This window comes from Oryctolagus cuniculus, chromosome 3 (assembly GCF_051225735.1).
Source record: "Oryctolagus cuniculus isolate XC-2025 breed Fujian yellow rabbit chromosome 3, ASM5122573v1, whole genome shotgun sequence".
Taxonomy (NCBI): Eukaryota; Metazoa; Chordata; class Mammalia; order Lagomorpha; family Leporidae; genus Oryctolagus; species Oryctolagus cuniculus.
In genome coordinates, this window is record NC_142869.1 from 75,436,612 (window position 1) to 75,451,666 (window position 15,055).

At 39.6% G+C, this 15,055-nt stretch overlaps 1 protein-coding gene across 5 annotated transcripts in view; it reads left to right on the forward strand.

Annotated features, from left to right (window-relative positions):
* Nucleotides 1–15,055, forward strand: part of TTC21B (tetratricopeptide repeat domain 21B) — a 106,852-nt gene that overhangs the window by 68,294 nt on the left and 23,503 nt on the right. For all 5 annotated transcript variants that reach the window (XM_002712247.6, XM_017342903.4, XM_070070739.2 and 2 more), the window contains 3 exons: nt 3,050–3,238; nt 4,991–5,101; nt 6,077–6,158. In XM_002712247.6, coding sequence (XP_002712293.1) covers nt 3,050–3,238; nt 4,991–5,101; nt 6,077–6,158 — 382 coding nt within the window. The remainder of the gene's footprint in view (nt 1–3,049; nt 3,239–4,990; nt 5,102–6,076; nt 6,159–15,055) is intronic.

A 15,055-nucleotide genomic window follows, 5' to 3' on the forward strand; every position in this document is an offset into this window, starting at 1 on the left:
CGAGATCTTCCATCCCTGGTTCACTCCCCAAATGGCCACAATGGCTGGTACTGGACCAGGCTGAAACCAAGTTTTTCCAGGTCTCCCAAGTGGGTGGCTTGTGCCCAACCACTTGGGCCATCCTCCAGTGCTTTCCTAGGCACATTAACAGGGAGCTGGATCAGAAGTGGAGCATCCAGAACTTGAACCTGTGTTCATATGGGATGCTGGTGCTGCAGGTGGCAGCTTAAGCTGCTACACAACGCTGGCCCCGAGACTGTTTTCATTTGACAACAGATAATACATTCCCCTTTTTCCTTCTAAATAAGGTCCTTAATACCTTCCCAAGAGTGAAACTACCAAGTTCAAGCAGCCTGGTTAATGTTATTGAGTTGGCATGTTTGGCTAATGTGCTCCTCAGAAATGCTGTACTAATTCATATCCCATGAACAATATATAAATGTATTTGTTGCCTGAAATCTGACAGTATTGGGCTGAATTTTGGATACTATTAGTTAATTTTTTTTTTTTTTATTTTTGACAGGCAGAGTGGACAGTGAGAGAGACAGAGAGAAAGGTTTTCCTTTGCCGTTGGTTCACCCTCCAATGGCCGCTGCGGCCAGCGCACAGTGCTGATCTGATGGCAGGAGCCAGGTACTTATCCTGGTCTCCCATGGGGTGCAGGGCCCAAGGACTTGGGTCATCCTCCACTGCACTCCCTGGCCACAGCAGAGAGCTGGCCTGAAAGAGGGGCAACCGGGACAGAATCCGGCGCCCCAACCGGGACTAGAACCCGGTGTGCCGGCGCCGCAAGGCGGAGGATTAGCCTAGTGAGCCGCGGCGCTGGCTATTAGTTAATTTTTTAAAAAGATTTATTTATTTAGGGACCTGTCGCTCCCCCTCTTCGTAGAGGAACGATTCAGGACCCTGCGTTGTTCTTCTGTCTGCTCAGCCCTCCCCGGGTTTGCTGCTGGTTCTTCCCGGGTTGGCTACTGTCCCTTCCACCTCTGTGGAAGGGCGGTTTCCCCTGGCCACTTTCCCCACTTCCGCGGGGGAGCGGCACACCGCCGTTTGGCTCTCTCGGGGGCTGCACAAGTGTTCCTTCAGATAGATGTTCCCCTTAGATGTTCCTGGTGCATGTTGTCTCTCTCCTCCTTTATAGTCCTCTTCCGCCAATCCCAACTCTGCTACCCACACGCCAAGTACGCTGCTCTCCTCCAATCAGGAGCAGGTCCTACAGTTTATTGATTGAACTGGAGGCAGCTGTGTAGAAGCTGTTTCCCTTCTCAGCACCATATTGTGGGAGAGCAGATGCATAGAATAAGTCTTAATTCCAGTAACTTAGTCTAGTCCGAGTTGCTCCCAGTTGCTCCCCACAGGGACCAGCATTGTGGCGCAGGAGGTTAATCCTCTGACTGCAGTGCCAGCATCCCATATGGACGCCGGTTTGAGTCCCAGCTACTCCTCTTCCAATCCAGCTCTCTGCTATGGCCTGGGAAAGCAGTGGAAGATGGCTCAAGTCCTTGGGCCCCTGCACCTGTATGGAAGACTGGGAGGAGTCACCTGGCTCCTGGCTTTGGATCGGCGTGGCTCCGGCCGTTGTGGCCATCTGGGGAGTGAACCAATGGAAAGACCTCTCTCTCTGTCTTTCCCTCTCACTGTCTGTAACTCTACTTCTCAAATAAATAATTTTTTTAAAAGATTTATTTATTTATTTGAAAGTCAGAGTTACACAGAAGTTACAGAGAAGGAGAGGCTGAGAGAGAGAGAGGAGAGGTCTTCTATCTGCTGGTTCACTCCCCAATTGGCCACAACGGCTGGAGCTGCGCCGATCCGAAGCCAGGAGCCAGGAGCTTCTTCCAGGTCTCCCACATGGGCACAGGAACCCAAGAATTTGGGCCATCTTCTACTGCTTTCCCAGACCATAGCAGAGAGCTGGATCAGAAGTGGAGCAGCCAGGACACGAACCAGTGCCCATAGGGGATACCACCACTTAAGGCAGTGGTTTTACCCACTGTGCCACTGCTCTGGCTCCACTATTAGTTAATTTAATAACCATTTTAATTATTTAATTGCATCATCTATGTATCTTTTCCAAGTAGTTGGTTTGTGACAGCATTTCCTTTTTTTATGCTGCTCCTAGATATCCTTGTAAAAATAGGAAGAGACTCAGTAATTTTATACTACTTTTGTTGGAAAGATACGTGCATGAAAGCTCATTTGCAAACAAGCACATTTTTTAGATCTTAGCTGTAAAAGAGAAAGAAATACTGTCTTTTACAAAAAAAAGTATGTCACTGAAGACCATTATACTTAGTGAAATAAGCCAGACCCAAAAAACAAATACTGTATTTTCTCTGATTTGTGGAAGCCAATGCATAGAGTACCAAAACAACTTAATATGAATGAAATTGGCATCTTGTGATTTGCTTATTGTTTATGACCTTTGTCTGTAGTCCTGTGGATCAGTGGTCTTCCAGCTTTTTACTTGTAGAACTTAGAGGAGCATGAAGCCTGTGATTATCAAGTAAATCAAAAGTGTATTACAAAAACTTAGCAGAAAAACAAAGGAGGAGGAATGGAATAGGGAGAGAGGAGAGTATCATTATATTCTTAGAATCATATCTGTAAAATACATGAAATCTGTTCTCTTCATATTAATAAATAAAAAAACTTCCATCTCAATCTTAATACCAAATAAAGGAGTATATAACAAAAAAAGAAAAACAGCTAACAGAGTGGATGGTAAGTGCTCTTCTATAGATATGATGCTGCATAGATGATTCGTTTATTAATTGACTAGATTTAACTGTTCAACAATGTCTGTGTACTTCAAGCATCATGTTGTACATGATAAATACATACTATTTTATTTGCCAATAAAACATTTTTCTTAGGAAAAAAAAAAGAAATTTTCTTTGGACCAGACTTTGTTACCTCAAGAGCCAATATTGCTGGGATAAATCTTCTGTGAAAGCACACAGTGTGTGAGTTGCTGAGGACTGTTTAAAGTTCTTTCTGTTCTTTTTTACCTTTCTTTTAATTTGTTTGTATTCTTATCTTGTTCTAGGCTCGAGAATTACAAGCTCGGGTACTAAAACGTGTTCAGATGGAACAGCCAGATGCAGTTCCTGCACAGAAACAGTTAGCTGCTGAAATTTGTGCAGAGATTGCAAAACATTCTGTTGTTCAGCAAGACTACGAAAAAGCAATTAAGTTTTATAGAGAGGCTCTGGTTCATTGTGAAACAGATAATAAGGTCAGTACTTTGATAAAATGTTAAGTACCTTTCATTCGGATGTTGCTTAGTTCTCTCAAATGTAAAATTCTTACTAGCTTATATATGTAGATTTGACAATAATAACAAAAATGCAAGTAAAAAAGTAATGTTTCTAAAGTTTGCTCAAAATATTTACATGTTGCCTTAAATTGAGAACATTAGAATATAAAAATTATAATGAAATAAGCAGGATAAGGCAAACCTACAAGCTCTTTGTTTTTAATACACACCAATGTTTTAATCATCACTTTAAAGCAGTTTCTCAGTCAGCAATCTGGATCTAGCTGATTCAATGCACTCTGCTAAAAAACTGTTAAACACCTGTGTTTCAGTTGTGTTTGTTCTGAGGATGAAGAAGTGACTATTCCAACCCTGTGGAATACGCTCATGTTCATGGCTGGTGTGTAAACCAAAATGCCATTGTTATTTTGGTTTTTTTTTTTTGAAGATTTATTTATTTTGGGGTGGGCGCTGTGGCGTAGCATGTAAAGCCACTGCCTGCAGTGCCAGCATCCCATGTGGGTGCCTGTTCAAGTCCTGACTGTCCACTTCCAATCCACCTCTCTGCTATGGGCTGGGAAATCAGTACAGGATGGCCCAAATCCTTGGGTCCCTGCGCCCATGTGGGAGACCTGGAAGAAGCTCCTGGCTCCTGGCTTCGGATGGGTGCAGCTCTAGCCATTGCAGCCAGTTGAGGAGTAAACCAGCAGATGGAAGACCTCTCTCTCTCTCTCTGCCTTTCTGTAACTGTGCCTTTCAAATAAATAAATAAATAAATATTTAAAAACTTATTTTATTTGAAGGCAGAGTCATGGAGAGACAGAGAGAGAGAGCACTTCCATCCGCTGGTTCTATCCCTAGATGGCCACAACGTCCAGAGCTGTGTCAATCCAAGGCCAGGAGCCAGGAGTTTCTTCCAGGTCTCCCACAGGGGTGCAGGGGCCCAAGGATTTGGACCACCTTCTACTGCTTTCCCAGGCCATAGCAGAGAGCTGGATCAGAAGCAGAGCAGCCAGGACATGAACCAGCACCCGTATGGGATACCTGCACTGCAGGAGGCAGCTTTACCCACTACACCACAGCACCAGCCCCAAATACCATTGTTCTATCAAGGTTTGAGAAGTGCTAGGTATATGAATAATTTTTCTTAAAAAATATCCTGGAAATAGCTAATACTTAAATGAGGCGATGCAGAATGAAAGACAGCCACATTCCAGAATTACGGATTAAGATAGAATATTTTTTTATTACCAGGACTCTCATATATATGGTAAAGCAATCTCTATTTTGGCTTAACCAAACAGATACCTTTCTCAGTAGTTGCTAAAGTAGTCAAAATTCTCATTGTAACTCTGAAGTGTACCTTAGAAATTATCTACTTGAGGCCTTTTCTTTTTCAGAGAGGTAAAAGGAACTTGATTCAGCCCCATCATGAGGAAGCTGGGAACAGAAACCAATCTCCTGATTTTAAGACTAGTGTTCTTTTCATAATCCCTTATGTCTCTCTGCCTTTTAAGTGCGTTGCCACCTGTTTTTTTTTTTCTATTTCTTTCTCCAGTAAAAGAAAAATAAGAGACTGGAAAGCCCAGAGCTTTCCTTATCTTTCACATTTGACATTGTCATTGCTGTAACTTTTGGTCAATTAAAGTTCATTCTGTGTCCACACATTTTTTTCTCATTCTCTTTTTAATCCAAAGCTGTTTCTGACTAACCTTGACTTGTGCTGTACAGATAATGTTGGAACTAGCCCGCTTATACCTGTTGCAAGATGACCCCGATGCCTGCCTGCGGCACTGTGCCCTGCTCCTCCAGAGTGACCAGGATAATGAAGCAGCCACCATGGTTAGTCCATAATCCCTCAGCACTTATACGAAGGCAGCTGTGTTTAATACTCCAAGTGGAAGATTCAAATTTTACCCCGTAGTGCTAACACTAGATAGGCATGGCTCATGTTGACTTTTGGAAGAAATAAGGTATTTCTAACATTAGTACATTTTAACAGCAAAAAAAAGAGACCAAGGATCATTAGCATTTTATTTATAAGAATAATAACAAGCCTAGGTCAGGCCTTTACTTGAGAATTTGCATCTAGTTAATCTTTCTTTATGCTCAAGGCAATGCTTGCTCAGGCAGAGTTCATGTGGCAAAGATATAATTTACCAAATACTACCTTTTAAATACTTACAAAGACATGCTGGACTAATTTAATAATTCCACTGGAACTTTAAGAATTAAGAAAAGTAAACGCTATTTATCATTCTGTAACAATCGGACTTTCAATAGAGTTTTTTCTTTTCTTCCTCATTTTTACCTAACTTGCAGTAGTTGGCTTTTCAAACAGCTGCCTGGCTGACATTTTGTGAGCTTCATTTGGAGTTGTTATAAAGAGGAATATAAGAAGTCTCCCCTTTAAAACACATAATTTAAAATTTTCAGTAGGTTTTGCTTGTTTTAAATTCCTTTGAAAAATTTATGAGTTAAGTTTTGAATTGTTTTTTTTTTAATTTTCTCATTACCATTGTAGCTGAATCCACCAAGACATTTTTTCTATGATATCACAGAGAGTGTGAAATTCCTACTCCAAACATATTTTTTGCTAAAAATGTAGCTTCATGACCAGAGCAATCTGTTTCATATTCTTGATTATCTTCTTTACACTGTTCTCCAAGCCATTCTGTTCAAGGTGCTTGAACTTGAAATGGCTCCATTTTATCAATTGTCTTGCCTATGTATTTTCACAGTGCTAACTCTTGGTTAGAAGAATATGCTTTGTAAAATATATTGCAGTATTTTTAGAGCCAACTTTTGTCTTCATAGATGATGGCTGATCTCATGTTCAGAAAACAGGACTATGAGCAAGCAGCATTTCACTTACAACAGCTTTTAGAACGCAAACCAGGTAAATACCCACTGATTATATGCATTCTAATGCAATCGATTCTTTTGCCCTGCCTTTTTTCTTTTCTTAGCTGTTAAACTCTTGGAAAAACCCCAACCCTGGATGAATCCAACTTTCTGCTTATTACTCACATGGACATCAGTAACTTGGATGGCTACACAGAAAATGCAACACTGTCGACAGCTCTCCCTTCATATTATGACCACAAACCTTCAGTGGCCTCTCAGGAGCTGCCTGACAAATCTACTGTGTGACTCTAATGAATTCACTTACACCGAACACTTTTACACATCCTCCTTTCTCTTCAAACCTCCAACATGCTTCCCTCCTTCCTTGTCCTCAAGTAAAATCCTTGCCTTGCATTTCACTGAGAAATCATGAGCAAATAGAAATGAAATTCTCCATTCTGCATCACCAAATCTGCTTGTTCCCCTGCTTTTGTGCTCCCTCAGTCTGTGGTCCCATCTGTGGCCAGCTTTTCTTTCTGTGCCCTAGATACCACCTCTCATCTACTGAAGGGCTTTTCTCTGCAGTTCTCGCTCTACTGCATCACCAGGTGGTTTTTTTTTTTCCTAATCTGCATAGAGCCATGCTGTGACATATCCTTGCTTTCAATAAACTCAATAAAAGCCAACTGTTAAGTCTCATCCCTATGCAACCACTGTTCTCTGCCTGTGTACTCCTTACAGCAAGTTTCTTATAAAGGATTTTGAAATGTGCTATTCTCACTTTTGTATCTTTCACTCCTGTACTCCTAGAAAGTTACTTGTGCAGTGTGGCCAATGACCTCTGGGCTTCCAGGTCCAGTATGATATTCTCAGTTCTTACTTCAGTTTTCATATTTGACATAGTTCATCCAGCTTCCAAAATGAAAGACTTTCCCACTTGGTTTTTATTCTCTCCAGTTGCACAATCTGTTCCATTCTCCTTTATTAGAGCTACTCTTCTCTTTGTAGCCTTTAGCCATTAGAACTTGCTAGACCTCAATTCCCAAATCTTTTCTCCTATTTTACATTCACCCGCTAGGTAACTTTTACAAGTCCCATGCTTTGTATCCCATGCATATACTGTTGTGTCCCAAGCACATAGGTCTTCTTCCTATTTGCTTTCCATTTAGATGTCACAACATATTTTAACTTTTATTTAATAAATATAAATTTCCAAAGTACAACTTTTGGATTATATTGGCTTTTTCCCCCTATAACCATCCTCCCACCTGCAAACATCCCATCTCCCACTCCCGCTCCCATCCCATTCTTCATCAAGATTCATTTTCAATTATCTTTATATACAGAAGAGCAATTTAGTATATCTTAAGTAAATATTTCAACAGTTTGCACCCACACAGAAACACAAAGTATAAAGTGCTATTTGAGTACTAGTTATACCATGAATTCACATAGTACAACACATTAAGGACAAAGGTCCTACATGGGGAGCAAGTGCACAGTGACTCCTGTTGTTGATTTAACAATTGACACTCTTGTTTATGCAGTCAGTAGTCACCCGAGGCTCTTGTCATGAGCTGCCAAGGCTATGGAAGCCTGTTGAGTTCGCCAACTCCAATCTTATTTAGACAAGGCTGAGTGAGCATATGCCAAACTGTACATCTCCTCCCTCTTTTACTCCCACTCTTGTTTTTAACAGGGATCATTTTTCAGTTAAATTTAAACACCTAAGAATAATTGTGTGTTAATTACAGAGTACAACCAATAGTATTAAATAAAAAATACTAAAAGGAAAAAAGTAGTAAGTTGTTCCTCAACAGTCAGGACACGGGCTGATCAAGTCACTATTTCTCATAGTGTCCATTTCACTTCAACAGGTTTCCTTTTAGGTGATCAGTTGTCAAAGATCAGGGAGAACATATGGTATTTGTCCCTTTGGGACTGGCTTATTTCACTCAGCATGATGCTTTCCAGATTCCTCCATTTTGTTGCAAATGACCAGATTTCATTGTTTTTACTGCTATATAGTATTCTATAGAGTACATATCGCATAATTTCTTTATCCATTCTTCTGTTAATGGGCATTTAGGTTGATTCCAGGTCTTAGCTATTGTGAACAGAGCTGCAATAAACATTGAGGTACATACAACTCTTCTATTTGCCAATTTAATTTCCTTTGGGTAAATTCCAAGGAGTGGGATGGCTGGGTCGAACAGTAGGGCTATATTCAGGTTTCTGAGGAATCTCCAGACTGACTTCCATAGTGGCTTTACCAGTTTGCATTCCCACCAACAGTGGGTTAGTGTCCCTTTTTCACCACATCGTTGCCAGCATCTATTTGGTAGATTTCTGTATATGAGCCATTCTAACTGGGTTAAGTGAAACCTCATTGTGGTTTTGATTTGCATTTCCCTGATGGCTAGTGATCCTGAACATTTTTTCATGTGTCTGTTGGCCATTTGGATTTCCTCTTTTGAAAAATGTCTATTGAGGTCCTTGGCCCATCTCTTAAGTGGGTTGTTTGTTTTGTTATCGTGCAGTTTCTTGATCTCTTTGTAGATTCTGGTTATTAATCCTTTATCGGTTACATAGTTTGAAATATTTTTTCACATCCTTTTGGTTGCCTCTTCACTTTCCTGACTGTTTCTTTTGTAGTACAGAAACTTCTCAGTTTGATGCAATCCCAATTGTTCATTCTGGCTTTGACCGCCTGTGCTTCCGGGGTCTTTTCCAAGAAGTCCTTACCTATGCCTATATCTTGCAGGGTTTCTCCAATGTTCTCTAATAATTTGATGGTGTTGGGTCATAGATTTAGATCTTTAATCCATGTCGAGTGGATTTTTGTGTAAGATGTGAGGGAGGGGTCTTGCTTCAAGCTTCTGCACGTGGAAATCCAATTTTCCCAGTACCATTTGTTGAATAGACTGTCCTTGCTCCAGGAATTGGTTTTAGATCCTTGATCAAATATAAGTTGGCTGTAGATGTTTGGATTAACTTCTGGTGTTTCTATTCTGTTCCATTGGTCTGTCCATCTGTTTCTGTACCAGTACCATGCTCTTTTGATTACAACTGCCCTGTAGTATGTCCTGAAATCTGGTATTGTGCTGCCTCCAGCTTTGTTTTTGTTGTACAAGATTGCTTTAGCTATTCGAGGTCTCCTGTGTCTCCATATGAATTTCAGCACCATTTTTTCCAGATCTGAGAAGAAGGTCTTCGGTATCTTGATTGGTATCGCATTGAATCTATAAATTGCTTTTGGGAGAATGCACATTTTGATGATATTGATTCTTCAAATCTGTGAGCATGGAAGATTTTTCCATTTTGGGGTATCCTCTTCTATTTCTTTCTTTAAGATTTTGTAATTCTCATTGTAGAGATCTTTAAAGTCCTTGGTTAAGTTTATTCCAAGGTATTTGATTGTTTTTGTAGCTATTGTGAATGGGATTGATCTTAGCAGTTGTTTCTCAGCTGAGGAATTACCTGTGTATACAAAGACTGTTGAATTTTGTGCATTGATTTTATATCCTGCTACATTGCCAAACTCTTCTATGAGTTCCAATAGTCTCTTAGTAGAGTTCTTTGGATCCCCTAAATGAAGAATCATATCATCTGTAAAAGAAGAATAGTTTGAGTTCTTCCTTCCCAATTTGTATCCCTTTGATTTCTTTTTTTTTTTTTTTTAACAGGCAGAGTTAGACAGTGAGAGAGAGAGAGAGAGACAGAGAGAAAGGTCTTCCTTTTGCCGTTGGTTCACCCTCCAATGGCCGCTGCGGCCAGCGCGCTGGGGCCAGCACACCGCGCTGATCTGAAGGCAGGAGCCAGGTACTTATCCTGGTCTCCCATGGGGTGCAGGGCCCAAGGACTTGGGCCATCCTCCACTGCACTCCCGGGCCACAGCAGAGAGCTGGCCTGAAAGAGGGGCAACCGGGACAGAATCCGGCACCCCGACCGGGACTAGAACCCGGTGTGCCGGCACTGTGGGGCGGAGGATTAGCCTATTGAGCTGCGGCGCCGGCAGTGATTTCTTTTTCTTGCCTGATGGCTCTGGCTAACACTTCCAGAACTATATTGAATAGCAGTGGTGAGAGTGGACATCCCTATCTGGTTCCAGATCTCAGTGGAAATGCTTCCAACTTTTCCCCATTCAGTAGAATGCAGGGCATGGGTTTTTCATAAATTGCTTTGATTGTATTGAGGAATGTTCCTTCTATACCCATTTTGCTTAGAGTTTTCATCATGAAATGGTGTTGTGCTTTATCAAATGCTTTCTCTGCATGTATTGAGATAATCATATGGTTTTTCTTCTGCAGTTTGTTAATGTGGTATATCGCATTGATTGATTTGTGAACGTTGAACTATCCCTGCATACCAGGGATAAATCCCACTTGGTCTGGGTGGATGATCTTTCTGATGTTTTGTTGTAGTCTGTTGGCCAGAATTTTATTGAGGATTTTTGCATCTCTATTCGTCAGGAAAATTGGTCTGTAATTCTCTTTCTCTGCTGCATCTTTTTCAAGTTTGGGAATTAAGGTGATGCTGGCTTCATGGAAAGAATTTGGGAGAATTCCCTCTTTTTTGACTGTTCTGAATAGTTTCAGAAGAATTGGAGTTAGTTCTTTAAATGTCTGGTAGAATTCAGCAGTGAATCCATCTGGTCCTGGGCTTTTCTTTGTTGGGAGGGCCTTTATTACTGATTCAATTTCTGTCTCAGTTATGGGTCTGTTTAGGTCTTCTGTGTTTTCATGGTTTAATTTCGGTAGGTTGTATGTGTCCAAGAATCTATCCATTTCTGATAGAGTTCCCTGTTTGCTGGCGTACAAGTCCTTGTAGTAATTTCTGATGATTCTTTTTATTTCTGTGGTTTCTGTTGTCACATTCCCTTTTTCATCTCTGATTTTATTGATTTGGGTCTTTTCTTTTTTTAGTTAGTTGGGCCAATGGGGTGTTAGTTTTGTTTATTTTTTCAAAAAACCAGCTCTTAGTTTGGCTGATCTTTTGTAATGTTTTTTTTTTTTTTTTTTTTGGATTCAGTTCTGTTGATTTCTTCTCTGATTTTAATTATTTCTCTTCTCCTACTAGTTTTTGGTCTGGTTTGCTGCAGTTTTTCTAGATCCCTGATATGCATTGAAAGCTCATTTGTTTGGTGCCTTTCCAATTTCTTGATGTAGGCACCTATTGCTATGAACTTTCCTCTTAACACTGCTTTTGCTGTATCCCATAAGTTTTGATATGTTGTGTTGTTATCCTCATTTACTTCCAGAAAGTTTTTGATTTCTTCTGTGACCCACTGTTCATTCAGGAGCGTGTTGTTCAGTCTCCATGTGTTTGCACATGCTCTAGGGATTCCTAAGTTGGTAATTTCGAGCTTCATTCCATCGTGGTCTGAGAAGATGCATGATATGATTATGATTCTTTTGAATTTGCTGAGACTTGCTTTATGGCCTAGTATGTGGTCAATCCTAGAGTAGGTTCTGCTGAGAGGAATTCTTTAAGTGTAGGATGAAAAGTTCTATAGATATATGTTAGATCCATTTGGGCTATATTGTCGATTAAATCTGCTGTTTCCTTGCTGATCTTCTGTCCGGTTGATCACTCTATTTCTGAGAGTGGAGTATTGAAGTCCCCCAATACTATTGTATTGGAGTCTAAGTACCCCTTTAAGTTCCTTAACATATCTTTTAAAAAAACTGGTGCCCTGTAATTAGGTGCATATACATTTATAATAGTTAAATCTTCCTGTTCAATTGATCTGTTAATCATTATATAGTGCCCCTCTTTGTCTTTCTTAACAGTTTTTGTGTTTAAGTTTATTTTCTCTGATATTAAGATGGCTACACCAGCTCTTTTTTGGTCTGTTGGCATGGAATATCTTTCCAACCTTTCACTTTCAGTCTGCATGCATCTTTGTTTGAAAGATGTGTTTCTTGTAAGCAGCAAATAGATGGGTTTTGCTTTTTAATCCATTCAGCCACTCTGTGCCTTTTAACTGGAGAGTTGAGGCCATTAACATTCAATGTGACTGTTGATACTGATATTGATATTGATATTACTTTGCCCTGCCATTTTCCCAAAGATATTTCTAATATATGCTTTGAACTTTCTGTGATCTTTTACTGGGAGATTTTCTTCCTTTACCTTCTTTCATATTGATGACCGTGTTTCTGTGTGTAACACATCTTTAAGCATCTTTTGCAGGGCTGGACGAGTGGCAACAAATTCTTTCAATTTCTGTTTGTTCTGAAAGGTCTTTATTTCACCTTCATTCACAGATGAGAGCTTTGCAGGGTATAATATTCTGGGCTGGCAGTTTTTCTGTCTTAGTACCTGGCCTATATCTTGCCATTCCATCCTAGCCTGTAGGGTTTCTGATGAGAAGTCTGCTGTGAGTCTAATTGAAGATCCTCTGAGAGTAATCTGGTGTTTCTCTCTTCCACCTTTTAGAATCTTTTATTTGTGTTTTACTGTGATGAGTTTGATTACAATGTGTCGTGGTGAGGATCTCTTCTGGTCATGTTTATTGGGGGTTCTGTGTTCTTCCTGTACTTGGATGTCTCTGTCCTTCTCCAAACCTGGGAACTTTTCTGCTAATATCTCACTAAAAAGGCCTTCTAATCCTTTCTCTCCTTCCATGCCTTTAGGAACTCCTAGAACCTGAATGTTGGGTTTTTTAATAGTATCCTGTAGATTCCCAACAATATTTTTTAGATTTCTAATTTCCTCTTCTTTTCTTTCGTTTGACTGTATACTTTCCTGTGCTCTGTCTTCTAAGTCTGATATTCTCTCTTCTGCCTCAGTGATTCTGTTTTTAAGGCTCTGAAATGTGTTTTTCACTTAATCTATTGAATTCTTCATTTCATTTTCATTTCTCTTCAATATCTCAATTTCATGTTCTAGTAAATTCCTCATTTCATTTTGATTTCTTCTTAAGATTTCATTTTCACGAGAGAGATTTTCTGTCCTGTCCTGTATGGATTTCTGTAGTTCATGCATTTGTTTTTGAAAAATGTTCTTATCATAATTTTTTTAGATGTTTCATAATAATTTTTTCTAAATGTTTTCTAAATGTTCTTATCATAAATTTTTTGAATTCCTTATCTTGCATTTCTTCTATCTCATCATCTTCATAATCTTGTATTGGAGTGTCATGTTCATCTGGGAGCATCATGATGTCTTCCTTGTTCTTGGTTCCTCGATTTCTGTGTTTGTTGTTTGGCATTGTGGAGATACTCTTTGGTTTCTTCCCTTTTTTTTCCTCTCTGTGGTGGCTTTTCTTGTTATACTATGACTCTAGCTTAAGTGGACTGTCTGTTTTTGGTGGATCTCTAGAGGCTTATGGTGGGTGTGGCCAGAGAGCTCTATTCAGTTCTTCAGGGTTAAGGGTATGCCAAAAGTGACACACCTGGGTTTGGTGTGGTAAATTTTCTCTCCTTCTTCTTCTTTTTTTTTTTTTTTTAATTCAGAAGGGAAGTAATTCCACTCAGCTGAGCTCTTCTCCTTGATGGCAACAACAAATTCTTATATTTCATGATTTATAGTTTTTGTTTTCTTTTGCTTTACTAGGGCTTTCTGATTCATAAAACCTTCTAAAAAACAAAGTCCAACAAAACCAACCAACCAACCAATAACAAACAAGAAACAGGATGAAAGGATGGGAGCGGTAGTAGGTATTACTTCATATGATGACTGGACATCAAACACATTGTAGTCTTTTCCACATTTTCTGTTTTGGGTCCCAGAGTCTGTTTTGCCTTTTTCTCGTTCTCTGAACTGCCATATAAAGGTAATACACATAATATTTCCATTCTATCTCAGATTGTTCCCATTTCACAGCTTTTCACAGCATTCGAAAGAATGATCTATCCTTGTAAAGCAGGCTGCTTCCCTTGTGAATATTTCTCAGCCATTTTTGGCAATATTGTCTTTACTTATAGAAAATGTTATGTGTCATGTAGGTGTTTTCTCACTTAAATTTCTGCTACGTGGCACTAGCATTTTTTCCACATAGGTAATAGTTAAATTGACTTAGTAGACTGCCTTGGAGTGTTTATGAACAAATATAAAGTCAGTTATTTCTAAATTCAGGGTATGTATTACAGATTCCAGCAATACCAAAGGACAACCCAACCACATCTGCAGGTCTTTATGTGGGTGTTTTCTTTTCATCTGTCATGCACTTTGCCTTCCTTATCCTTTATCTCTGTCTTTCTCAACACATTATCTAAAATAAATGCCCTTTGGGAAAAAAAAATAAGACTGCTTCTCAGTGGCACCACTTACCTTGGAAAACATCCTCTGTGGTGCTGTGAAGGATGGGCAGCTGCCCTGGTTTGCCCGGGACTGAAGGGTTTCCGGGGTACAGGATGTTAAATGTTAACAGAAAGTCCTAAGCAACCTGACATGAGTTGGTCACTCTAATCCTGGATCACTTTATCCATACGTTTTTCATCACTTACAGTATTTCACTGAAAATATTTTTATGTGCACATTTATTTGCCCCATTAGATTATAAATTCAAGTTCAGCAATCATATCATATTCATCTCCTATCCCCAAAATCAGGCACTGTGCTGGGCAAATAGACCATGCAGAGAAAATGTTTTTTGGTTGAATGGGTCACTCAATTCCTGCCAAATACCACATCACTTTTTACAAATATAAATTCCTGTTGTCTATGTGATATTTTATATTTTTAATCTCATGATGTATCCTTTATTCATACTGGAACTCTACATGCTTACCCACAGATTTGTTACGTCAGAATTAACCTAAAACATACGCATCCACACTTAATGTGTCATCATTGGTGATTCTCAGTAGCATATCTTATATTTTAATTTTTTAAAGATTTATCTCTTTATTTGAAAGGGAAAGTTAGAGAGACAGAGAGACAGGGAGAGGGAGATCTTCCATTCACTGGTTTACTCCCCAGATGACCACAATGGCCAGAGCT